This window comes from Artemia sp. Qi Xiang Cuo, chromosome 3, assembly GCF_049724085.1.
Source record: "Artemia sp. Qi Xiang Cuo chromosome 3, ASM4972408v1, whole genome shotgun sequence".
NCBI lineage: Eukaryota > Metazoa > Arthropoda > Branchiopoda > Anostraca > Artemiidae > Artemia > Artemia sp. Qi Xiang Cuo.
The window spans coordinates 42,762,361-42,789,742 of NC_142796.1; the positions used below are offsets into that span (position 1 = coordinate 42,762,361).

The 27,382-nt window shown below is 35.3% G+C and overlaps 2 protein-coding genes across 2 annotated transcripts in view; one reads left to right on the forward strand and one right to left on the reverse strand.

Moving 5' to 3' along the window:
• PAPLA1 (Phosphatidic Acid Phospholipase A1) overlaps positions 1-10,235 on the reverse strand; it is a 49,630-nt gene extending 39,395 nt beyond the window's left edge. Inside the window, exons 1-2 of the mRNA XM_089085949.1 lie at positions 10,095-10,235; positions 7,099-7,258 (exon numbers count right to left, since the gene is read on the reverse strand). Of these exons, the coding sequence (XP_088942075.1) occupies positions 7,099-7,161 (63 nt within the window). The 5' untranslated portion in view covers positions 7,162-7,258; positions 10,095-10,235. The remainder of the gene's footprint in view (positions 1-7,098; positions 7,259-10,094) is intronic.
• A 7,459-nt stretch (positions 10,236-17,694) lies between these two features.
• The window catches only part of LOC148954121 (uncharacterized), a 30,365-nt gene continuing 20,677 nt past the window's right edge, over positions 17,695-27,382 (forward strand). Inside the window, exons 1-2 of the mRNA XM_089086924.1 lie at positions 17,695-17,801; positions 20,642-20,723. Of these exons, the coding sequence (XP_088943050.1) occupies positions 17,697-17,801; positions 20,642-20,723 (187 nt within the window). The 5' untranslated portion in view covers positions 17,695-17,696. The remainder of the gene's footprint in view (positions 17,802-20,641; positions 20,724-27,382) is intronic.

Here is a 27,382-nt window from a genome sequence, read left to right on the forward strand (position 1 = left end):
TAGACAAAACTTGCTTTGGCGGCAGACAGGTTTCCGATAGAGTGTTGCACACATAAATCACATTGTTTCAGAGACAGCGGTAGCCGGTTGAAGTATATTTCATTTATAGGATAATTTATTTATTTAAGCCATACTTTCATATTGTCCAAAAATGACAATAGAGATGCACGATAGATGGCACTGACGTTGGTGGCAGATAGGTATCCCACAGAGGGTGGCACCCATGAATCCCGTTGTCTTAGAAACAACAGCAGCCACAAAAAGAAAATTTCATACATTGAACAATCTTATTCACTTAGACTAACTTTTCATATTCCACACGGTAGATGATACTGAAATTGGTGGCAGACATACATTCAACACAGGGTGGCAGACACAAATCCCATTGTTTTAGAAATAACAGCAGCCACATGAAGCAAATTTCATCTGTAGAACAATTTTATTTATTTTGTTAGGCATTCCACACGGTAGATGATACTGAAATTGGTGGCAGACAGTCATTCATAACAGAGTGGCAGACACGAATCCCATTGTTTTAGAAATAACAGCAGCCACAAGAAGCAAATTTCCTCTGTAGAACAATTTTATTAATTGAAACCCCCTTTCCATGTCGCTCAAAAATAGCAATACAGAGATAAAGATAGATGGCACTAACTTTGGAGGCAGAAAAGTATTCCACACGGAAGATGATACTGAAATTGGTGGCAGACAGACATTCATAACAGGGTGGCAGACACGAATCCCATTGTTTTAGAAATAACAGCAGCCACAAGAAGCAAATTTCATCTGTAGAACAATTTTATTAATTGAAACCCCCTTTCCATGTCGCTCAAAAATAGCAACAGAGATAAAGATAGATGGCACTAACTTTGGAGGCAGAAAAGTATTCCACACAGTAGATGATACTGAGGTTGGTGGATGACAGGTAGTCATCACAGTGTGGAAGAAACGGACAGTAAACAGTGGCAATGAAAAGAAGGACAAAAACAAATCATAGGACAACAAAAAAAAAGTTAATTAAATAAATTAAAATGAAATATTCAGTCAGGTTAAAAAAATTGAAAACACTGAAATTAATCAAAAGAAGTATCTTCTTAACGAGGGAAAAAAAATCACGAGAAGAAGAAAAAATAAACTGGCTATAAACATAAAGTAAAAATAAACAAAAATCCAATGGGCACAACAAAAACAATTTATTTTCAAGCCCAAGAGAAAAATGACTAATCCAAGGTTTTATCATTCTGTACAAGTACGGAAATAACGTTTTTAAGTTTCTGCAAATTTAGCTTTTAATCAGTTGTTTAAAAAAGAAAAACCCTACATTATGTAGGTACAGTAATATTGCTTCATTTTGGTAGACAAAAAAAAAGTTGTTCACGGTAGTTTTTGAATTGAAGTTCGTGGCCTAAAAAGTCAGGGCCAAATCGTAGCCCAAAAAGTTATTAAATCTCTGTTAAGACTTTAAAAATGTCTTTCAAGCGATGATCAACGATCAAGATTCTAGCAATGGGTTAAAGAATCAGTTTCAATTTCAATTAAACTCAAATTCAACATCAATTCAATTAAGTTTTATTTTTAAGAGAATTAAATTTTCAATTCCAATTCTATCTATTAAAAAAGACCTTATGACCACTACAACCCCTCCAAATGTAAGGGCTTGACATGGAGGATGAAGGTACAGTAATATTGCTTCATTTTGGTAGACAAAAAAAAGTTGTTCACGGTAGTTTTTGAATTGAAGTTCGTGGCCTAAAAAGTCAGGGCCAAATCGTAGCCCAAAAAGTTATTAAATCTCTGTTAAGACTTTAAAAATGTCTTTCAAGCGATGATCAACGATCAAGATTCTAGCAATGGGTTAAAGAATCAGTTTCAATTTCAATTAAACTCAAATTCAACATCAATTCAATTAAGTTTTATTTTTAAGAGAATTAAATTTTCAATTCCAATTCTATCTATTAAAAAAGACCTTATGACCACTACAACCCCTCCAAATGTAAGGGCTTGACATGGAGGATGAAGGAGTAATTAAATCCACAAAAACGGCAAAGAAAATTTTCCTCTCCCCTCAGAAGGGTTTAAAAAACATAAGAGCAGCAGCATATGCCATGCTATCATTATCAAATCACTCGACACTCATTTCCTTTCCTTAAATACATCAAACAACATTAATAAAAATTTTATAAAATCAAAATGCACAAAATTAAAATTCACATAAAAATCAATTCAAAATAAAAATCAAAATTCACAAAATTTCAATTTTCAAATTCATAAGAAAAGTCATAATTCATAACTATTCTGCCTATTTTCCAACCAATCAAATTAATCCTCAAAATAATATTTAGAAAACAGTTCATGTTTCAGCAACTTTTTATAATAACTAATTATATTTAAGATATTTGCTTCGACTAAGTTGAAAGGATTCGCGAATTTGGGTAAAAGTAAAGTTAGGCTCAATAAGAAGTCGGGGTTGAGCGTCAGAATTGCCACCTGTCCGTGTAAAAATGGCAAGGCAATTGAAACTTTCAATAACAGTTTACGCCCTATGTGCCATCAATGGCTTTAGAAGATCTTTATCCTTTTTTAAAGCTAGGTTTGGATAGGGTCTCGCTTCGGCCGTCGAATTCCACGTTGCCTGGTTAAAGGCGGGAAATATTCGATTCATTTTCGACTCGAGCCACAGCAGGAAATTTCGTATCTCAGGTCAGGGAGATTGTGTTTAAATATAGGTTCTTATAAAAGATGGTAAATTTTGCGAAGCAAAAATAACCAAGCGGGTTCACTACACTTCCCTATATGTCACTGGAGGCACAGGTGGATCTAAGGTCTAAGGTAAAGGTAAGGTTCACTTCACGAACTCCGGCTACTATGTGTCACTGAATATGAAATTCTCTAAAGTCTTCCAAGACCCCCCTCCCCCTACTTGAGGAAAGAACAACAATACAAATATTTCCTTTTAGATCTGGAGACCAATTTGTCCTTAGATTAAAACCAAGTCAATTCCATTTTGATGAATGTAAAATGTAATAGTACATATTAGCACATCTAAAGTTCATTAATTTACTACCACCACACCTATTCATTGCAAAATTACCCCCTTCCTGAATATTCATCACCTGGTAAAATTTCTTGGTAGTGGCCTTGTGCCTCAGCCTTTTTAAAAATGTATGTTAATGAATTTGGAGATAAACTAATTTCTTCATGTAAATCTTGTATTAAACTTTTATCTTTATATTTAAATACTCACTGGTGGCCTGGTCCGGCAAATTCTTTTTGGTTAAGATTAATATGTTCCCTCTGAAAGTTTTATTTTTCTGCAGTCCATTAGTCTTGATGTTTCAACGTAGGATGACCATTTTTGTTGTCATAAGTAAGGTGTTGCTCGGCCCAATAGTAACCGTAACTCAAAACAAAACTCTATACAAAGAAATTATGATAACAATCAATACATAAAAATATTGGCCTTTTTGTGGTGATTCTAAATATATAAAATTCAATGTTTAATGTTAATCAAAAGCTACGAGCCTGAGAAAATTTGTCTGATTTTGGAAAAAAGGGGTGGGAACACCCCCCAAGAAACAAACAATCCTAATGAAAATGCCGCCATCAGATTCAGCATATCAGACAGCTCTACTCTATAGGTTTCAAGCTCCTTTCTACAAAAATATGGAGTTTCGTGGGGTTTTTTTTCCCAGGGGTGATCGTATCTTACCAATGACCCAAGAAGATCGGGAGAAGCTCATGCGAACCGAAATTAAAAGTTCTATTCCCTTTTTAAGTGACCAAAAAGATTGGGGGGGGCAACTAAACCCCTCCCATACCATTTTTTCCCTAAGACATCCAATAAAGAATTATGGAATATCAATTTGGTTCAGCATAGTTTAGCGGTCCAATGCCTATGCCTCTGGGGGTTACAAGAGCCACACAGTCCCTGGTGAAAGAGGAGTTTTCAAGGGATATTTCACACGGAGTGATGAGAAGGAAGATTTCCTGCCATGATTTGAAAAACAGTCAGAAATTAAATAAAAACAAACAAAAACTAATTTTTTTTCAACTGAAAGTAAGGAGTAGCATTAAAATTGAAAACGAACAGAAATTATTCCGTATTTCAGGGGGAGGGGGGCTACCTTTTCCACATCCCTTACTCTATGCGCAAAAGTTTGACCTTTTGTCCAAATTCTTTAAGAACGACTCTTGAAACACAAGAGCCAATGAATTTGAATGAGAAGCATTAAAAAAAAAACTTTAACACTTAGCATTAAGAGCGAGGGTTGATGAAGGGGCAGCCCCCCTCACTTGCGGAGTATTTTCCATTCGTTCTAATTTTTAATGTTGATCCTTACTTTCAGTTGGAAAAAACTTGTTGTTTTTATTTTAGTTAAATATCTAAGATTCAGCTTTATTCATGTAATGAATCATATTTTGAAATTCATTTTGCATTTTTGTTTTGGATTGAAAAACAGGTCAAAAGTTGGTCAAAACCGTTGAAAAGAGAATCATTTTATAGTCTCTAGCCAAGTTTGGATTATTTTCTAAGAAAAATTTAAAGTGGTATCTAGCTCGGCAAATGGATGAACCTGAAACAAATGAACTCGGTGATATCTCGTTCTCTCTTTGACAGATGTAGCTGCATGCTTGTCGCAAAACTATATATTTCAGAAGGAAGACAAACCTTACACGTCCATATTTTGTGACCTGAGACCGAACTGCTCGAGAAAAAAACTCATTCCGAGAAAAACTCGACTGAAAATTTGTAACGCTCATTTTCAAATGCTCCACAGCCCAGTTGGTAAAAATATATTAGCTTAATCTTTATTAGTTTTTATATTTAAATTAATTAATTTAATTTTTTAATTAATCAAATTAATTAATTAATTAATGTTAAACAAATTTAACATTTGATTTATGGTACTGCGAAACTAGTTGAGCATATAGCACTACTTTTCCAAGCTTGTATTACGCAGCAATTCGTACCGACTGCACTATGTGAGGGCATTGTGACGTGCGTCCCAAAAAAGAATAAGCACCCTCAATCTTGTGACTCTTATCGCCCAATTACAGTTACAGATGACATTCTTCTGCTGTCTGATAATTTGGAATCACTGCAGGCTGCTGTGAACAGCCTTTATGACGGGTTGTCCGAAATCGGGCTGTCAGTCGCTTCTGCTAAAACGGAATTTCTCGTTTCTGGTTTTTATTACCTTCCTAATTCAAAATTCAGGTTGCCCATTATTCAGTTTCCGTCACTGCGTCCCCACGATTACCTTGGACTTGCATTCGGGAAGTCACTTTGATCAACGAGATCATCAACCATAAGTATGTAGAGAGCGACGTTGAGAAGATCTTATGGACATTTTTCTAGAGTTCAAGATCAATTTCACAAAAAAACGCTTGGTCAGCTTTATAACTCGTTTTTTGGTCCCCATGTATTTTTTTCTGCTGCCATTATTTTTTACCACGTCTGAACGTCAACAAATTCGGTCTGTCTTTTTCAAATTTTGTAAGTATTTACTTCGTGTTGCTATTTGGTCCCATAAGTTATATCTCCAAACGTTACGGTGTTTTTGAGATATGTGATAAGATGGATGTTTTAGAAGGGAGATTCAGACAGCGATCTGAGTCATTCGTAGATTTTCCGTTGGGATGTATCAATCGTTTGTAAGTTATTGTTTTTTTGTGTGTGTGTGTGTGTTTGTAATGATAAATGTTTATAAATTTCTTTTTCCATACTCCTCTAAGTGCATTTTTGTATGTATAGAGGGTTCAAATAAATTATTATTAATACTATAATTATTGAATGCTGGTAACCTAACATTTTTTACAAACTTTTTTTTACACAGCGAATTATGATTCTTCTTAAAGAAAAAAAAACTTTCTTTTCAACTGAAAGCAAGGACCAACATTAAAAATTAAAACAAATAGAAATTATTGCGTATATGAGAGGGGCTACCCCTTCTTCAACCCTCGCTATTTATCCTAAAGTCTTTAAGTTCTTAAATATATTTCTGATCCAAATTCAGCAGCCCTTGTGTTCGAGCAGTCTTTCTTAAGGACTTGGGGACAGAAAGTTAAACTTTAGTGTAAATACTGAGGGTTGAGGAAGGGGCAGGCTCACTCATATACGGAATAATTTCTATTCGTTTTAAGTTTTAATGTATCTCATTTCTTTCAGTTGAAAAAAACTTCTTTTTTTTAAATTTAATTTCTGACCGTTTTTCAAAACTATGTCAGCATATCCCCTCCGCTTAAGATTTCCCTGAAAAATTACCACCACGAAAATTCCTCCCAAAACATTACCGTGAACTCTCCAATAACAAATATTATATGTCAACAATGGACAAATTGCATAACTTACAGCCCTTTCTTAAGGGACTATGGGTGTTTGGCAGGGGAGGGATCAAGTTATCCCCAAAGGCATAGTTAATGGACCTTTCAAATAAGCTTATCAAATGGCTGTCTCAAAATTTTGATGTAATGTCTTTGGGGAAAAAAGGAGCGTGGGAGGGGTGCTAGATGCCCTCCAATCTTTCTGGTCACTTAAAAACGACACTAAAACTTTTGATTTCCGTTCGAATAGGTCTTATCCTGATCTTACAGGACCATTGGTTGGACACCATCATCCCTGGAAGAAGAAGAAAAGAAAAGAAAAAAGAAAGAAAAAACGCATCCGTGATCTTTCTTCTGGCAAACAATACAAAACTCTACATTTTTGTAGGCAGGAGCTTCAAGCCTCTACACCAGGGTTCTCTGATATGCTGAATTTAATGGGGTAGTTCTCATTAAGATGTCTTGATCTTTTGGGGGTGTTTTCTCCCATTTTTCAAAAACCAGGCAAATTTTCTCGGGCTCGTAGCTTTTGATGGGTAGCATTAAACTTAATGAATTTTCTGTGTCTGGAATATAAATAAAAAGTCAATTCTTTTAATGTATATATTTTTTTCTTTAATCAAAATTCTGTTTTGGATATTTCAAAGGCATCTATTGGGGATTTCTAAGGCTTTCGAGAGTCAGTAGAAAGGTTTGCTTGGCCAATGCCTATTTTTTATAGCCTACATACTATGGGCTTCAGTCAGAGACATAGATCGATACATCTATACTTACATTATATACTCCTGTTTGCGCATTAAATTCATTACCAGCGTTCGATCCATAAGAGTGCTGCATCTGAGCTTGAGGGTAACCAAAAATGACTGCTGTCGATTTTGTTGACCTGACGTCTGTTCGGGATGAGGGGCGAACGATGGCTTTACCCGCCTAAGGGCTAAAAGAATACAATTTGTTTTAATACTTATAATCAAAGACTTAAGGCCGGTGGTCGTTGAATCTGATTAACAAACGCCCGAGATCGATGTTGGATTTTTACCTCTAAATTCCACATTCATGGTCGTCTAAGGTAGAATATCTCGCTTGCAAAATAATTATATATACACATACGTGCAGGAATTTATTCCTGCACGTATGTTTGTATTTATTCCTGCATGGGGAGAAGCACACTTTACGAGAGTGAGAATTTTGGCAAAAACCCTTATAATCGGGCAGGGTCGCATCCGGGATTTTTTTCGGGGGGGGGGGGGGTAAATAAAAAAAAGTTACAAAGATGTGTTTATATTCATTTTTTATACGTTTTTACGAGTTGAAAAATATATTTTTTTTGGAGGGGGAAGGGGGTTCACACCCCTTAACTCCCCTGGATACGGCCTTGTAATCAGGTCAATTATGTGAATAACAAAGGACACAGAAGGAAGTAAAAAATAACCTTTTGGGGAGGGTCCGAGATTGAAGGCTTCCCTACCTCACCCTACATATGTGCCTATAATATTGTAAAAATCCAAATTTATTTACTGGCGCAAAGAATCGCATTACAAACGCTAAATTAAGGAAAGACTGTGGACAATTCCTTTTTAGTATATCCATTTTTGGCAATATTTACCTCAAATATCGCCACTCCTCGAGAGCAAAGGCCATGTTTAAGCCAGAGTTCCCAGAGTCTCCAGGTGTGTCAGCACATACCACAAGAAAGCGTTTCAAAATTTAAAAAAAAAATGCAAATACAAAATCAGTCAATTTTACTGTCTTTTTTGTCTCAGATCAACTTCAATTGGAAAAAAATAAGCAGAGACTAGCAAATTAAAACTACATATTTTTAAACATCCTCAAAAGCTCGGACCAAAGAGTATAGAAAACTAAAAAAATCGGATTTTTGGCGACTTAATGTAGAAAAAAAAAGCAGCACCACTTTCACGGCAGTCTCTGACGACTTCACTACAAAAGCATAGAATTTCTGAGGCAATTGAGTAATTTAGATTATTAATCTGCACTTCCATCGGACTAAAACTGAAATTCCTCTGTAATTTATAATTAACCAAAGTTACTTAGTTTTCAAGAACTGTTTTAACTCAAAATCTAGTCCGGACGAAGCAGGCCTAAGTTAGCTTAGGAATACAAAAACACATACCTGTGGTATGTGTTTCTGATCATTCGTGACAAAAAATATTTTTACTACATCCACACCACCAGTGGCAGCATTAGGCACGTGCGACCTGTGCAGCCGCAACAGGGCCCCGCTACCAGGGGTCCCGCATTTTAGTGTAGGCGTAATAAAAAATGCAAGGCTGCTTTAATGCTCTGCCATCTCTGTGCAGCACGGGAATACAGCACAGAACTATCCCTCATGCTGCATGGCATGAACTTACCCTGAAATCACATCTGATTTCTTTGTGAGTGGCAACGATAGTAATATCTTAGTTTAAGCCATCTCATCTCACTGCTTCACTTCTTTATGAGTGACAACTTTAATAACACCTTAGTAAACATTTTCATTACATAAGGCACGACTGTTCAGCCTGATTCAAAGAATAAGCAGAGTCTTAGTGACAGTATTTGAGACCTCATTGAAACCCAGTACATCCACCTCCCACAAAAAGTACCTTTATATAAGTTACCTAACAGTGTAGTCATATTGTGTGGAATACGATGCCTGAATCAGCTCGAAGGTACCACTCTTTTAGGTTGTTAAAAAAAATGAAAAATTCTGGCTTCTTAAAATTTTTTTTTAATATTTTCTTTTCTTTTTTCCTCTTTCTTTACGCGCAGGATTCAAGGGAGTCTATTTAATCTATCTACTTTACAGGCCAGGGAGTCTTTGGGGGGATTAGTATAGCGTATTATTGTATATGTATTTCACCATGAAAAAAACCTTATCTGAATCTGTACAGATATTTGTTTGGCTGAAAAGAAAAAATTGACAGGCAACTTTTCCCCTGCTTTTTTTTGCTTCATTTACTATTTGCTAGAAAAACATGAACAGCACGCAGATAAATGGGTGTGTATCTAGAGCATCGTTTCTCGTTCTTTAGCGTCACGACCCCAAAAATAGGTAAAAGTCAGTTGCCTTATTATAATAATATCAGAACACACGTGTTTTAATATTCATTGATTGAAAAACACTTATTTCTTTTTCCAAGTTTTTATTTTTGTCTATATATGTAAAATTCTATACGTTTGTGCATGCATCTAGTTTAAATATATCAATAAACAGATACCAAATTTTTTCACTTCGTAAGCTTTCATTATGACCGACTACAACCTCTTGTCCACGAGAACCGTACTTCCCAGGGTATCTACCCTCCAGGTTGAAAACTGATTAATCTAAAAGGTGGAGCGGTGCCACAGTATCAATAAAACTGTTGCCCTGGACTAAGGAACTAATAAAGGTTGAACAAACAAGTAAACCACGATGTACTAAACCAATATACTAATAAATTCATTTATCATTTTTTGAGGGGCGGTGTAGGGGTAACCACAGGAGAGGTCGACCAAAAAACACCTTGCGTCGCAGATATAGCCAGGAGCTGTCCAACTTTCACAAGACGATACGACCCCAATGGGAAGATGCTTTGGCGGCCGCGCACATGCGGAAAGACTGGCGGCTCTTCGCGGATGCCCTGGGTGCCTTTGGTGGCACATGAGGATCTAAGGTCTAAGGCTAAAGGTGTAGAGGTAAGAACTAATAGTGCCACAAAAACTAAATCACTTCCAAAGACTGATGATTAATTCACTTCCATTTCAGTAATAACAGGTAATAAACCAAAAAGTACCTGCTCGATTACTCCTTATGGATGATGAAGAAGACAATTGTGAAACAGGGGGTGGTGGTGGCATTATCGTAATATCACCATTGGCGGCATTGGTAGCATTAGCGTCATTGATTCCTACACTGCCTAAGGAGGCGTTTCTGGTATGGCTAGGGTGAAATGTAGTACCACCCGTAAGAGATGAATGCCTTGAATGCGTTTTATGAAATCCACCTGCAGATGTACCACCTGAAAGTTACAACACCCATTTAATATTAGGGAAAAACAAACATATGTTAGTTTTAATTCAACAATGCATCACAGAGATGCACTTTCATGGGAAATGCACGTTTTGTCGAAATGCCAATAAACATTTCCGTCAAGCAAAACCTTGTTCGGCATTATGAAAACTTCTCAGACCTTTTAGAATCTTGTTTATGAGCTTACGAGACGTACCCAAAAACTCAAAAAAGAATAACTTGAAGTAATTAACAGATAGTGCTAGCTATGTTTGCCAATATAACGTAAAAAAGATATTTTTCGTGATTTTTGCTTTTTAGTGTGACATTCAATACTTTAACTATATTCCATGACTTTATCAAGTACATTTTCTCAGTTGGCGTGGAGCACTCATCTGTTTTCAGCGCACATGCCGTACAATCATGGATAAAGAAAAATGTATAGAGGACAGATTTTGAAAAAAATCGTGACCAGATTTTGTCGTGAAATTACGCTAAATATTATAACAGAAAGTTTCCGAACAGAAGACTGGAATAAATACCATAAGCTAGCATAAATTTGTCATCTGTTTTTTCATTCTACATGCATACAATAGTGGCCCGTGCAGTAAAATTTACAACAAATAAGTTATTTTTACGCAAAATAGGATCAATGTGTACGGTGAATAGGGTTAATATGATACAACGTCTCCTTTTGGATACTTGTCTAGTTGAAATGGCAGAAATGTAAGGTGACTATAAAAATTAAACTAAAAAGCAATAAGAAAAACAAGAACTATTTTAGAATTAAGGATAAAAAAATAAGGAATGGTATTTTTTGTAAACAAGATTAATTCAAAAACTCAAGGAAAATATGAATCTTCAATAAATATTGACAGGCAAGTATATAAATTGGTAAATATGATTTATCCAAACGAGAGTTACGTACAGGCGAACGCCCTTTCTCCATCCCCTTTTGCGTAATGCTTCTATTGTTTCCACTTCCAAAGAAATCCCGAAAGAGTTGAGATTATTTTTTTTTCCAGCCTCTCGAGAGTTGTGCAGCTGTAGAGTTCTCTCCCAGCGTTTTAAGAGCGTATGGTGGCTTTCACCGCTTCGTACGTAATTTTCTATTTTAAGTTGTTAAGTTAGGTTGTGTTAATTTTAACCTTTTGAACTTAAAGAAGTCCTTTCACCCAAGGCTAGCTTATAACCCATACAACCATCATAAACATAGTCTAAAAATACCACAATTATCATAAACTAGCAATCCAAAACCAAAAATCTTGAACGAAGGTTCGAGATTTGATCAAGCGTAAAAGGTTTTCAATGAAAAGTTTCTTAAATTATTTTCAAATTTATTAATTGTTCATCCATCAATTACATTTCGTTGCTGCTATTTTAAATTTCGCATAACGTAACATTTACTTGCGTAAAATGAAATTCAAAGTCCAGCACGAATTTATCTCGCCACTGCCACTATTTCGGACTGAATTAGCTCCATGAGATTACTATCGCAACGTAGATTCTCAACTTATGCAAGTCTGAAAGATTTTACGGCGTAGTGTGAAAGAACCATAAACATGCTAGCGATAAGCTAGCTTCTCCACAGAAAAGACAGCGTTTCCTCGGTACATAGTTAAATTTTCAATAAGTAGACATTAAAAGAACAAAATACATTTGGCCAGACCGTCAATAAAAACGCTCAAATTGAGCCTTCACTTGGACTAGTTTTTTTTATTTGAAAGCTGGCATAAACTTTTCCCATATTAACCAAATTCAGCCTTTTTCAGCTTGAAAAACACTACTTCTGCCCTGCCTTGCCATTCAACCTCTTCACACTACTGTATCTCTGAATTCATTTTATTCGATACTCCGTTCAAGCTAATAGAGTTTTAAACAGTGATCATGTCTTTCTGTTCTTAAAACAGAAAAAATCCCATCCAGACTGTCTGATACGATTTGTTCCTAAGTCAAATATTCGTACTTCTGTCCTGCCCAGCGTTTCAAGTTATTCTGTCCTTACAAAAGGATCCTATCCAGGCTGCCCAGCATGATTTGTAGACTCTTTTTTGGGTCATCAGTATAACAATGGTCCTTCTGTCCTGTTGTGTCATTCAAGCCATTCACTGTCCTGTATTTTCGATGTCGCTTTATTCGGTACTCTATTCAAGATAAGAGCACTTTACACGGCGATCATGTCTTTCTGTCCTTACAATAGGAAAAATCCAATCCAGACTGTGCGACATGATTTGTACATGATTTTTGTATCATCAATCAAATGACAAGATCATTCATTCTGTGTTCTATATTTTCATAACTGATTCCTTAAGCTTCTTATATTCGTTAGCACCGTCGATTTTTTAATTAAAGGAGCACAAATGCACAACTTCTTACTGAGTACCAGGCCCTTAATTGTACTGAGGCCCTTAATTGTCCCTCTTTTTATGAAGCAAATGTCATCAATGAAGGAGTGTCTAGTCTATGGCCAAACTATCTGAAGTGAAAAGCAAAGTGATACAATTTTGTAGTGCCTGGTCTAAGATATTACGGTACAATGGCAATTGGAAAAACAAGGTAATCCATTGCTGTCCTGTTAACATTTATTTTTACCAGGTGAAGTTAGCATTGTGAAGCTATCGGGATGCATCCATAAAGGGTGGGTCTGACCCCAACCCATTAAGACATGCACTGATTGGTCACTGATATTAACAACACTAGTCCAACATCCCTTCAAAAAGGCAAATGAAAATGCGGCTTAATTAAGCAACTGTCGCCATCAAATCCGTGTTTGAAACCATTATGCCGAATCGGGGCGATACTACAAGATATCACTTGTCTCTATTTATCTTTCATTCTGCAAAATGATACTTACACCCCCCCCCCCCCGGTGTATCTAATCTATCAACATCAAAAGATGTCAAAGAAATTGACACGTATGTATTAAATATGCGAAGTTATTACTACACACCCCTCAGCGGTACAGAAAGCCAAACTTTCTATATAGAAGTATCAACATAGAAATATATCGATATTACAGAAAAATATTGATTTTATTTCTATATAGAAATTGGAGCAATAAAAAATTAATTAGAGGAAACAAAACGCAAGAAAAAACTCAAAATGATCCACTTAAGTCTATACTCCACACGATTTCGTACAATATCGCCCCCAACTCGCCACAAACTGTTTCATACACAAATTGGAGGCGGCAGTTGTTTGCTTAAATCACTTTTTTATTAGTTCTTTTTATGCAGAGTTGGCCTAGTGTCGTTTCTTGAATCGATCTAAAGAAGACGCTATGTTTTAGACAGTTAATATAAACAAGACACCAAGGGTTTGGCGGAACTTTCCTTTCATATGTATTTACATTTTAAATTTAATTTCCGATCGTTTTAATGCTAGTATAAGTGGAGAAAACTAGTATATCTAGTTCTATATCTAGCTTTATAATATATCAAATATATACTAGAAATCTAGTATAAGTGGAGCAACAAAACCGAAAAAATGGGAGAAGAAACTGAACTAAGGCGAGGGAAAATTGGCATTAAGGTTGTTTTTTTTATTCAAATTCGTGGTGTCATCATCTGATTGATCACACTCTAATATTTTGCACCTAATATTGAAGATAATTATTGGTTGTATAAAAACAATTATTTTATAACCCCCTTATCTAATATCATTAAACAGAACAGTAAAATAAAATAAATAATTATTAATGACAAAAATATGGTAAATCAATCAACACTTAGACTAAATGAATTAATGACATAAACTATAAAACCATAAGTATCCAATAGTAACTGCGAATCTTACCTAGGTTAGGAACGGATGGACTTTGACGAAGAGTTGCAGAGCCATTGCAAGGAATAAGGGGTACAAACCCTTGCATAGGAGATGGTGACGGACTATGACTACCCGGTAACGAATTTGAACTTGGTTGCCCTGAAAGAGGTAAAACAGCAACACGTCCAGCGTTCATTGGTGGCAGGGACTGATGTCTAAATGTGACATTGCTTTGTGCAGAGTCAGAGACATTTAAAACAGCGGCAGGTCTTTCTGGAGGAGTGCCTGGGGTTGCTTGGGAAAACTGCCCTGGGCGTGCATAAGGACCGTCGTCTTCTTTCTCATCAGGAAAATACGAGTTAATATCCATAACCTAGAACAAAAATAATAAGAATTAAACTGATCAGTTTAGCCGTGACACATTTAGTTGTTCATTAGTTTTAAGGTTTTTTTATTTAAATTTTTAATTCAAAAAAGGACATACAAAATAAAAAATCAACACAAATCACATCGTTCCTGAAGCAAGAGCTTGTATAGATCACACTGTAACCAACCCAACATTACACTTAATCATCGGTTAGCAAAATAAAAAAATGTTTCATCGGATGTCTTGGCATCCAACACTTGTTTTAAGAATATTGAGACATGTTAATTAAAAATAGGTAAGCCGTTTGTTTCTATCCCCCATCGCTTTTGAGATATCTGCCATTAATTATTTATATATGTTTCATCCAACGAGAGGGGATTAAAAAATATGTTCTTATCAATACCTTGAAAACCAGATAGAACAAAATAATTTTCAAATTTGTAATAAACATGAAAAACTGGTTTAAAAAAAGATATAGATATAAAAATTAGTATGTAAATGAGCCCTTACCAATTCTATCTATGTTTCATCCAGCAAAAGGGGATGGAAAAATAGGTTTTTGTCAATATCTTGAAAATGAGCAAAACAGTTTTCAGATTTGTAATTAGCATGCAAAACTGCAATAGAAAAATTTTCAAATTTGTAATAAACATGAAAAACTGGTTTAAAAAAAGATATAGATATAAAAATTAGTATGTAAATGAGCCCTTACCAATTCTATCTATGTTTCATCCAGCAAAAGGGGATGGAAAAATAGGTTTTTGTCAATATCTTGAAAATGAGCAAAACAGTTTTCAGATTTGTAATTAGCATGCAAAACTGCAATAGAAAAAGTAAATATCATACCAACTATCTATGGCACCTGAACACTCACCCTTACACAAATTTGAAACACCCATAACCTTCTTCCAGCGCCATATAAGTATCTAAACATAAATATTACAATGGAGCCAGTTGCGTCAATGAGGGGGGGGCAGCAGGGCATTATCCCCAAGGTTTCTCCCTCTCCTAGAAATACAACCCACTAATTTCCGCATATTGACGCCATTGAGCGAGGCAGGAAACTCCCTCACTTCCTCCATTGACTTCAATTGATCTGAAAGTTCATTCCATATTTCAGGTCCACCGCGATGGATAGAAGATGAAGATCTTCTTTGGTCTCTTAATGACAAACTTTTAGGTTTCATAATTTAGAAAATCCTGTGACCTAACCCCAAGTGTATATTATTCTTTGTTGCACCTGTTTTTTGTTGTTTTTTTTTACTTGACACAAAGAGGGGTTTGACTCTACTACACCTTGCAATAAGCTTTTTGAAATATATATTATTTTATTTTTAGCACTTATGACTCGAAAAGCTAATTGTGGAGTATTTGCCAAACTTGGAACGCATACGAAATAATGAGGGAGAATTTAAGGCAGAAGCCCTAACAGTAGGCAAAAGTTTACATTATTTATCTATTGACATTTATATTTGTATAAAAATTTAAATTTTCTATTTAAAGGAAACAAAAATGGTATAAGTTATAAAATGTTGTTATAAATCGTTGAATAGTGATTTTCATTAGTGCAGGTACAGGAAAGAAAAAGGTTTGCAAACTTTATTTATGAATAAAAAAAAATCCCAAAATGTATTACAAAACATTTCAATTTTTTTCGAAAAATTCAGAAGGAAGTTTCATCTAAACATATACAAAATTGATGATCTCAAAATGTACTAAACACTAAAAAAACTTCTATATCCAGGAGACATAGTTTAGTTGGGTATTGGTTTAAAATTATGAGAATGAAATTCTATGAAACCATATTTATAAATTAATACATGTTACATACCAGTTACATCTACAGGTTGAAATTGAAAGATATGTGTTTTTACGGTAATGGCATAACTGTGCCACAAGAAACAGTTTCCCGTCAGGGACAGGGGTTCCAATCGGGAGGAGGGACGACTAACCTTCGGGATTTTGAAAAACATCTTTTTTGCGACCTTCACGAAGAAAATAAAAAAATTTATCCTCGCCCCCTACCATTGTTATGGATTTGCACCCCCCCCCCCCTGCTTGTGGGAAGACAGCCTGGATCAACAGGGAGATAGTTTTTTCTGTTGTCGTTGTTTCGTTGTTCTTTTCTATTGGTAGTGTATCTTCATATCTACAATTTCATTGCCTATTGTATATAAAAATAAAAAATGTTTGGTATTCTTGCGATTTAGCAGATTGATTATTAGGTGATTAGTGCGTTTCTTTCTTTTTCTTTTATTGCATTGCAAAAGGGTTTATTTGATAGTTTTAGAAGATGAAGACGATGTCAGCAATGTTAAATAGGGCGGTTAGCATTGCCGTGAATTCATGAAAATTAGAAAAAAGGGGGACAAAATGAGCTTAGTCTAGAGCGGGTCCACATTTTTCATTTTTTTCTACAAAAAAAGCAAAAAAGCCATTCTTCGACGAAAATGCCAAAAGTGTATTTCTTTTTTAAACCTAGGGAGAAGCTAAAAGCCATAAGGGGGCATATCCTCCCCAAATGACGCCACTTGAGGTTAGGAAAATATTAACGCCACTGATTAGAGGAGGTTCTGATCAGTTGTGCTAATTCGCGAAAATATAGAGGGAGGGATTGAAGGGAGAGAGAGGGATTGGAAACATAACAATATTATGTTTCCAATTTTTAATGAGAATACAAGAAAAGGATCTTTCAAAATCTAGGGGGGTGACATTTCTTTTTAATGAAAATACGGGAAAACCAAGGGGTGGCTATTTCAGGACAGCATCATCCTAGAGTAGCCAGAATAGAGGATCATTCTATAGTAGCATTTGATTTTTTTTCAAAATCTAACGGCGACATTTTTGTTCTTTTCGATGTGTTAATAAAATACAAAAAGGGGTTTTCAAAATATAGGACGGGGTTCAAACCCCCCCCACCTCATTAGTGGTCCGGATTATAATGTATAATGCAGAAACGCAAAATTTTTGTTTTACCACGTAGCATCATAATCAGTAAACATCCTGTTTAAACATGGTATCCCAAATCTTAAACTAGAGCAATGGCAAATAGATACTTAACTAGCGGGCAAACTATGCCTATTGCGGAAGTTCCAAAGATTATTCCACTTTGAATGGCGGAAATCACTTACAACTTTATCTCCACTTATCTTCCACATAACTTCCTTTGACATATTCCCGAAGTTTTTATCTTTAAGACACAACTGCTTTCCTATTCATGATTAGTTCATATTTTCCAACATTTCCCTCGCAACCATGAGTCGAGGAGGGTATTTGAGTTGGGGTGATTTCCTTATTTTAGTGATTTTTGTATCTGGATTTTACTCAAATGCATCAGCTGAGGATGAAGTTATAAAAAAGGTGATTGATTTGAAGCTTTCCCAACTTTTTAGTTTACCACCTGATCGTGGCACACAGGGGGTCTAGCATTTCTTCCGCGGGGCCTAGCATTTCTTCATTCGAAAAATGCAAAAATTAGCAAACATATCAGGAATCACCGAGAAATAAAAAATAAACATCGGGGGGGGGGGGGGCAGACAGAAGTCCTCATGCGACCAAGCTTGACGTTTTTCTAGAAGCACAATCCGCAAAATGTAGGAGAGATTATCTGTTGTTGTTTTTTTTTCGAAATCTAAGGGAAGGCAATTTTGTTGATTTTTCGATTTTCCAATGTAAATCTTGAAAAATAGGTATCTTTCAATGAAAAAAACAAAAACATGTTTTTCAAAGAGTAGATATGGGGGAAACTATCCCCTCCCCCAATTAGATTAATTGGGGGTAACTCGTCAACTTCCACTATATGCCCCAGCCCCAACTGTATCAGTGCCCCCACTTTTCCCCTTTTAGATACAAAAAGCTTAGGTACCACTAATTTACTAGTGTTCTATAAAATCAGAATAATTTTTTTTTATTAAAACTGCCATCCTTGTTCTGCTTTTGCAATATACATAACGCCCATTAAGAATCCTAGGCGTAAAAAAATGATTAAGGCTCTCAGCCCTCCCAACCCAGGGCTAAATTATTAAATTCTATCATTGCTTTCAACTTTAATTTTTCACTTTTAAACTTGCGGATGCATATTATGGATACAGTCTTCATCCCTATTTAGACACTATTCATGATCAACTATGGAATTATATTAACATCCATGAAATCTTTCTGAATATTTATGAGTTATTCTAAGGAAATCAAAAGTGAATATTTGATATTTTCTAACATTCATATTCCTGCCATGAGTAGGAAAACATATTTGAGATGGATTGAAGTCCTTTACTTGGTTATTTTTGTCTCTGGATTTTTCTTAATTATATCAGCTGAGGATGGAATTATCACAAAGGTAGTTGATTTTAAACATACTTATTTAACTTCAGCTTGGCTTTCCGAAATCAAAACCCATTGTCGATCATAAAATCAACGGCCAAGAAAAAAATCAGGCATTTAGGATTAGCCATTAGGAATGCTACCTAGCAATAGTAACAACTTTTAAGGATGGCGGGAGGGGCAAAGCAAAACAAATAATGATTTTCATTATTTTGAGGTAAATTTTCTGAAAAGAAATCTTTTTTACATTTTTTAAATTGTTTAATCTTGGGAGGGGGATGTAGCTCCCACCTAACAAGTACGAAGTATTTAAATAAAAAATACAATGTGTATTTTGACAAAAAGGTAGCCTACAACTATTCAGAGATGACATTTTGGTATTTCTCTTGAGCAAGGAGGGGGGAGGTGGAAATTTCTGAGAGAATTTACATCTAGATTATTGTAAGCATATTTGTTCAACCTTAGCTTTGGTTTTCAAAACCATAGAACAGCAATTTCTAAATGCAAGCTTATAGCAGAAAGTTTTGATTCGCTACATCACGTTGGACACGAAGGCAAATTAAATTGAAATAGAAACTTGAAAGATAAACTTGTAAAAGTGTACTAGAGAATGTGCCTCAGGACATCTTAGCTACAAATAATTTACAGGGGCCTAGTTTAAAACTTTTAATGAAAATCATTAGAATTTTTCATAAATAAAATTTCGAATGTGACCCCCCCCCCTCACCCTCAAAGGAAAGACAAAAGTATGGGTACGCGCCTGTCATTTTTGCAATAAATGACATTTTTGTAAGCTACTTTTCGGGAACTTGTGCTTTGATGCAAAGTTTTAAATAACAGTGATAAATAAAGTAAAAAGTCTGCATGAGACACGACAAATGCCCGGACTCAATCCTCGCGGTAAACATACTCAATCAAACGAAACAACAAGACAAAGATAAAACAAGAATATGAGCTTGAAACCGTGGCCACAGGCTTTTGTCAGACCCTTGTCTGTCTTGACAAGAGCATTTATAAGAGAGTTGGGGGGATAAGTATTTTCTTTGTTTACAGTAGTAATGATGATTCGGGGTTACAATCATGAACGCATTAATTTATAACAGACTACATACTATCAGTATGTGTATTGGCAGGCTTCTTGAGTTTCTTCTTCCATCACCAGCTTTTTAGCTGTTTGAACCAGGCGAAACGGTTTATCTAGGTCCGCTTCTCTATTACCATTCATTGCCGTAACTCCTGTTAGCTGTTTGCCAGCTCGTGTATTCAAGGGTGTATCCAGGATTTTTTTTTCGGGGAGGGGGGGGGATATTTTAATAAAAAAAACTTCAAAAACTGCATTAAAATTTGAATATGTGTATATTCACTACGTTTTTACGAGGAGGACAAAAATTTTCGGTGCAGGGGGTTCAAACCCCGTATCCCTTGGATATGGCCTTGCGTGTATTGTAATACCAAATCTCTGTTATCTATACTTAAAACAAATAATATAAACAGAGGGTATTTTTATTAGATTTTGTTTAAATGTGAGTTTTACCTTAGTTTTTCTTGTTGTTGTTTTTTTTAAGCGATTTGTCGCTGTTTCTTCTTATGTTTTTATGAAATATTCAGACTTTCATTACCGTATTTATTTTTTCCTTGCGTAGCGTCTAATATTTGTAATGGTTTACATTTTTGTTTATTATGTTACATAGAAGTAAAAAAAAAAAATATATTTTTCTGATAAAATTTATATATATATGTATATATATATATATATATATATATATATATATATATATATATATATATATATATATATATATATATATATATATATATATATATATATATATATATATATATATATAAATTTATCTCATATACATTTATTTTCTTGGAAGAGCAACGAAGACCAAAAAGGTAGAATGATGAAATATATACAGCCACCTCCGCTGAGCAATCAACAGGCTGCTGGAAAAGTCAGTAAGTCAATTATACCTTTCTCTCTCTCTGCCCTACACTATAAATTCCGTCGAACGGGTGTTAACTTGTCAAAAATAGTAGAGGTATGTGTGCGACCCCACCGTAAACTGTCGCATAGCGTTTTGACAAAAAACGTGTTTCCATGCATAAAAAAAAAAAAAATCCTATCAAATTTTTGTGAAAATAGCGAAATAAAATATAGTGCTGACCCGATTTATTAATCAAAAAAGACGCCTGAAAAATGATTTAAAACTGCTTTTGGGTTTAACAAATCAACTTCCTCCAAAATAGATATTGACCCTTCGCATATTCCTTGAAATCGTCTTCTCGTATGCTTATGAAATAACGACACTTCTTAACTGCACTGGTACAGTCAAGAAGCTGGGTTCAAACAAGGTGCAGTTGGGATCGAGCCCCAGTCTTGGTATTACCAGATACCTGTGTCACCAAAATCAAATCGCATTCTGAAAGAGAGCCTCATTGTCATTTCAATGTCCCACCACAAACAAATCGAATTCTGAAGGAAAGAATCATTGCCACTGCACTGTACCGTCACAAGAAAATCGTATTCTGAAGGAGAGCATCATTGCTGCTACACTATGCCGCGACAAGTGAATCGTGTTCTGAAGGATATCATCATTGTCACTAAACTATGCCACCATGAGAAAATCGTATTTTTAAGAGCATCATTGCAACTACACTGTGCCGCCATATGCGAATCATATTCTGAAGGAGAGCATTATCATATTTTTAAATCGTATTTTGAAAGAGAGCACCATTGCTCAACCACAGGCAAATCGAATTCAGAACAAGAGCATCATTGCCACTATACTGTGCCACCAAAAGCAAATCGGATTTTTTTTTGATGGTTTGATTTTAAATTTCACGCCTAAAGCTTTTCCACAAATCTCCACCAAAAATTATTTTCGAGCAAGATTTCTGTCTTCACATGATAGGAATATAATCAAATAGTCACAAAATCAAACAACAACAAAAGTGCATCAGAGTTGTTGTCAAAATCACGAAAAAAGAAATATAATATTCCCTTTATACCTAAGGTAATATTTTTAAATTTCACGCCAATAAACCTTTTCTGTGAACCTCAACCAAAACTTAACAAAGAGTAATTCGAGTCCCGCAGTCAGCATAATTAAAAGCTAGGGAGGGGGAGTGCATAGCGAAACCCTATTTACCTTTACTGCTGATTTCAAGAACTCAGCTTTTATTAATATTGACTGTTCAAACAAGTGAGTTGAAAAGTGGTTTGATTTAAGGCCCTGTGAGGGAAAAGCTGAAACAATGGAAAAGTCCAACAAGAAACTATCAAATTTCATAGCCCTAAAATGGCTAAAAATAATAACCGCTTATTTTGTAATAGTCATTTATAATTATCGAAAGCGTTAAATGATATCTCACAAATTCAGTAACATGCTGCCATATCATGGCGTGTAGTATCCTTTTAAATAGAGACTTTTCCCAAGAACATTTGATAAAGTTACAATTTGTAAGCTTTACTTCAGCTCATGGGAACTGATGTAAAATGATTTACTGTGCAAGTAAACAGAGGATCCCCAAAAAACAGATTGAAAAAACAAACAGTCAATCATTACCATATAGAACTACCATCACCGTTGCCTAGTGTTGTAACGAAAAAATTGGTGCTTTTAACCAAAAGCCTGCTTTTCAACAAATTGCTACCGACTACAGTATCTTTAAGAAATTTTTATTCTAGTTTAATGATCCTTGTCTTTCAGTAGTTGTTTTCAAAGAATCTTCACATAAATACATAATTATTTCTATGGGAGAGACGAGGGGAAGGTGGAGACAAAAATTGATAGATAATCCTCAGGGCCGTATCCAGGACTTTTGTTTGGGAGGCGGACAAGAAAAACTTTTAGAAACGCATCAAAAATATGTTCTAACCAAAGGGATAAACTAGATTGTTAATTAAATTGATGAGACTGTATATGAAGTGGTTTTATCTTTTTTAAGCCCAGGAAAATAAAAAATAATTGAAAAAAGTCATTTTAATTTTACAACAATACCGTTGCCTCCCCCCTCCTGCACTTAGCAGGATATAATTTCTTTTTACTTAAAACCTTGGTGATAAAAATAATAGACTTGGTACAGAATCGAATCATAGAATAAAATCTTACATATTTCTAATTCCTTTTTTTAGAAGCAAAGAACAAATAATATCACCCCACGTCTAGTGATGGGTGAATTTTGCATCAGCCCCTCCCCCCTCTAGTAATTTATGCTCAGTTTTAAGTATTAGTGGCTCTTTTTTCACATAACACGTTTTTTTCTTGTTATTTTTTATTTTGTTAAGAGACAATTGACATCAGGAAAGGAAAGACCCCTTATAATCTGGGAAATTTCAACATTAAAACAATCCAATGCAAACTATTTCAAATAATTTAAAAAAACATCAGGCGTAAAGGACTTCCTGAGAGATGTGTAGGTTGAACAGTTTTAATCGGGTTAATTTAATCTGCCTTGGGCATGCCGAAATCGATTTTCGTCAAGATTCACTCATTAATAGGCATGTCGGCAAATTGGTATTTCTTAGTTCTTTGTGTGGTCTAATTGAAATTCATTCAGGATACAGTTCTTACACTGTCAGTTGGCATAGCTACCCGCGGGAATTTTCAAGGGTAGGGAGCATGCTAAAATTTTCTGGAAGCAAAAGTATCTAAAGATGTTATATTATGTTTCCAGAAGTGTTGAATTCTTGCAAAATCGTGCAGTTTCCGCATCCATTGACTCTTCCAAGCACGGAGAGGAGTCTCTGTGTTCCCCCAGCCTCGAAGGCATCCATTTCTACAGATCATATGTAGTATATAACTATTAACGCCTATCATACAAATCCTATGATGGACACTATACCAGTCAAACCCGACTTCCGGTGCCAATGAGTGTCTGCAGTAGAAAACCACTATCGACAACGCCTATGGATTCACACACCAGCACTCTAAAGACTGCTAATCCCAAACAAATTTAAGTTGATATTCAATGGGTTATTCTAAAGGTTTTAAATGAAAAGAGGCTATCTAATCCCTGGCAGTTCATCGAATGGAGACATTAAAAACCAAAACTGTGACTATTTAGAAGGTATTGTTAATTGAACTCGACCATTCTGCCTATAAATTAGGCCAATGAAAAGCGATTTTGATACTTCTATTCGCCCTCCTCCTGTAGAGACTGGATCACGTGCAACCCATTAAAAGGCATATAAGGTAATATTAAAAGACATTTATTTCAAAAAGTCTATCACAAGCTCTAATAGAGACGAATTTGTTTCTTATGTCAAGTAAAAAAAAAATGAAACGACAAAGAAAAATAAACAACCTTAAAAGTTGATTAAAAATGAACGGAATAAAAATTTTAGGAACTTAAAGAATATATCCTAATCTCTTTCCGAAAGAGTCATTTGGACTTGACATCCTCTTCTGGAAGAGGTGCCTATGATAAGAATATAGGGACCAACTCCTTGCTCCTTTGCTGCTAAGGTTAAATAAATCCATAGCTCCGAAAAAAGAAATTAAGACAGTAACTGTTACTTGTGACTAGGTTGGTTGGGATATGATGAACCATTATAGTTAATACTCAGAAAACTTGAGTTCAGGGATCCCCCTTCCCTTGCCACCAACTCCTTATGGGATTCTCATCTTAAACGGCATAATTAAGATATTAGTCTCACTTCTCACCAAATTTCGTAAAGGTTCAACAGCCGCTTGTGGTAAAAGTCAGTATCAAAAAGTTTGGGTAACTCACAAGAATGGAAACTGGCGTTGGTGTTGAAAAAATAATCACAAACGCCATCTAACATTTACGTTTCTTTGCATTTCATTCGTACTCTGCAATCTTTTTCAAAAACTGAGATAATACACTTGTGGCTAGAATAATTTTGTTAATTAAATTAATTTTGCCTTGAAAAAATGTCAAGAAACGCCAAACGCTAGATGACGTAGTTTTTTGTTGGTCGATGTACAACCAGTTCTCACTCTTGTAATTTACTTGTATTCTTTGGTCCGTGTGAGAAGAATCTACAGACTCCCTTCTTCAACATAGGTCGCATCGGGTACGATCTCCTAACGGACGGAACCCCAACATATACTCTTGTTTTCAACTGAGTCCAGTTAAGAGTCAGCAATTCGTTTTATTAAATGTTCTGATAGAAAAAATTCTTGCCAAAATTGGCAAGAATTAATTTTTGTTTCATAAAAGGGTCGGCATCCCCGACAGACATGACTAGGTACTAGCTCTTACTTCCCACACAGTTTGATTGAAATTCAAAAAGCCCTTTTGGTGAATATTCTGATAGGAGAATTTATAGACCCCCCTCCCTCCTACATACGAAGATGTTGGATCAGGTGTAGACAGTACAATCAAGACAGTTACTCTCTTTTAAGTTTGGTGAAGATCCCTCAACCTTTTCTGTTAGATATCTTGAAGACAAGGAACAAGCCTTCCCGTTTTCTCATCCCCCACAGATGCTGTTCTGCTTCTTTTAAATGGCATAATTAGGACACTAGCTTTTGGATTTTAACAAGTTGCAAAGCTTTGAAAGTGCCTTCTCTTGCCCTCCTTCTTTCTCACACACATTTTTATTCCTTATCAAGGGTTGTTGAAATCTGATAACCTTTTACTAGTAGATTTACAAATAACAAGTTCGCCTTCTACTCCTTCTCCTGAATCAGATCGCAGCTGAACTTGTTTCGGTTTGCTTCTGAGTTTGAGCTTTAATTAAAAAACGAATTTAGAAGTTCAATCATAACAGAAAAAAATAAAAAGAATTGGAATCTGGAATTCTCGGACGGAATTATTTTCTAAGAATCTAAAAGAAACCCAGAGATTCTTATTTCATCCCTCAAGAAGGTTATCTCATACTCTTCAAGAGTCCGACGCTGCAAGATCTTTTAGAAGTTTACTTCATTTTATGTCCTCTTCTTTTTCTTTATGATTCATTATGATTGTGCGTTTATTTTATGATTATTGTGTCCACGTCCATGAAAATATTGACATTATGACCAGTATATATATGACCAGTTTCCTCATCGAGTCCCATGACAAATGAAACTCAGAGAGGAAAGAAGCTAACAAAATGAAAAATAAAATCGAAAAGGGTGAAAAAACGAGGATTTTATCAGCCAGTGTCGAACCATGAAGAAGACAAAATATAAGCAAATATTTCGACAACGACCTCCACCAAGTCGTCCTCAGTGCTTAACAAAAAAAATAAAGAAGACAAAGAAAAAAAAAGAATATCTAACCTTTCGAAGTTTACCCTACAAAGACAGAACAGACAATGAATAAAAACCAGGCAGGAATCAATGAAAAGGAATTTACCAAGATGATTGGGCAAGAATCTTTTGCTTTGCAATAGTTTTAGCTGCTCTACATTTTCTTTTTTCATTAGATATGCAATTAGGTTCTTTTAAGTTATACCGTGTGAAAATATTGATTGAGTCCTTCAAAATTAAACTGTCGTAAAAATTGTGCTTAATGAAATATCTCCAGTATCTCTATTTATTGCTAAATTTTGGTTCATATATTTTTTTTATCTCAATTACCTCTTTAAAAGTTTGTGGTATGCCATTTACAGTTGATCTTAAGGTTGCCTCGTCAAAAAGAACTAGATGGATCGGATTTACGAAAATATGCGAAGCCAATGCCGAATCAAAGTTGTCATTGTTATATTTTAATCTCAGGGACTTATCTAATCGATTCAATTAATAGACTCAATCAATATTTTCACCCGGTATAACTTAAAAGAACCTATTTTGCATATCTAATGAAAAAAGAAAATGTAGAGCAGCTAAAACTATTGCAAAGCAAAAGATTCTTGCCCAATCATCTTGGTAAATTCTTTTTCATTGATTCCTGCCTGGTTTTTATTCATTGTCTGTTCTGTCTTTGTAGAGTAAACTTCGAAATGTTAGATTTTCGTTTTTTTTCTTTGTCTTCTTTTTTTTAGCACTGAGAACGACTTGTCGGAGGTTCTTGTCAAAATATTTGCTTATATTTTGCCTTCTTCATGGTTCGACACTGGATGATAAAATGCTCGTTTTTCACCTTTTTCGATTTTATTTTTCATTTTGTTAGCTTCTTTCCTCTCTGAGTTTCATTTGTCATGTATAGCCAGTGTGGTCTAAGAATGTATTTACGAGCCCCATGAGCAGGACCGGTTTTAATTCTTTGACGCCCCTAGGACCAAACAATTTTTTTCAGGGAGACATAGAAATTTAGGACCAAGAAAATTCAGGGATAGTGGAAGCCCGGAACAAAAGGCGACTGATGAGTGATGAGCCAAAAGTAATGAAATAGAGAGGTGATGCCATGCTCTCAGTCGCCATTCTTGAGAGACATATGACAATTTGTAAATGGCTATGGAATTCCCGTGTTATTTTAAAGTAATTCTTCTGTGAATAGGCAGTGCAGCAGCAAAATGCACCAGATACTTTGACGATAAATCACATCAGTCCAATTTTTGTTATGAGAGAATTGCTCAGTGTTTTTTTTTTGCACCCTTCGGCATTGCGCGACCATAGGGCAGGATTTACGCCTATGCGTAAATCTTGGCCTGCCTATGAGACACTCTCCACACCCGCATGCTCCCAGGATATGTCCCATTTATTTTCTTATCTTTCAAATAC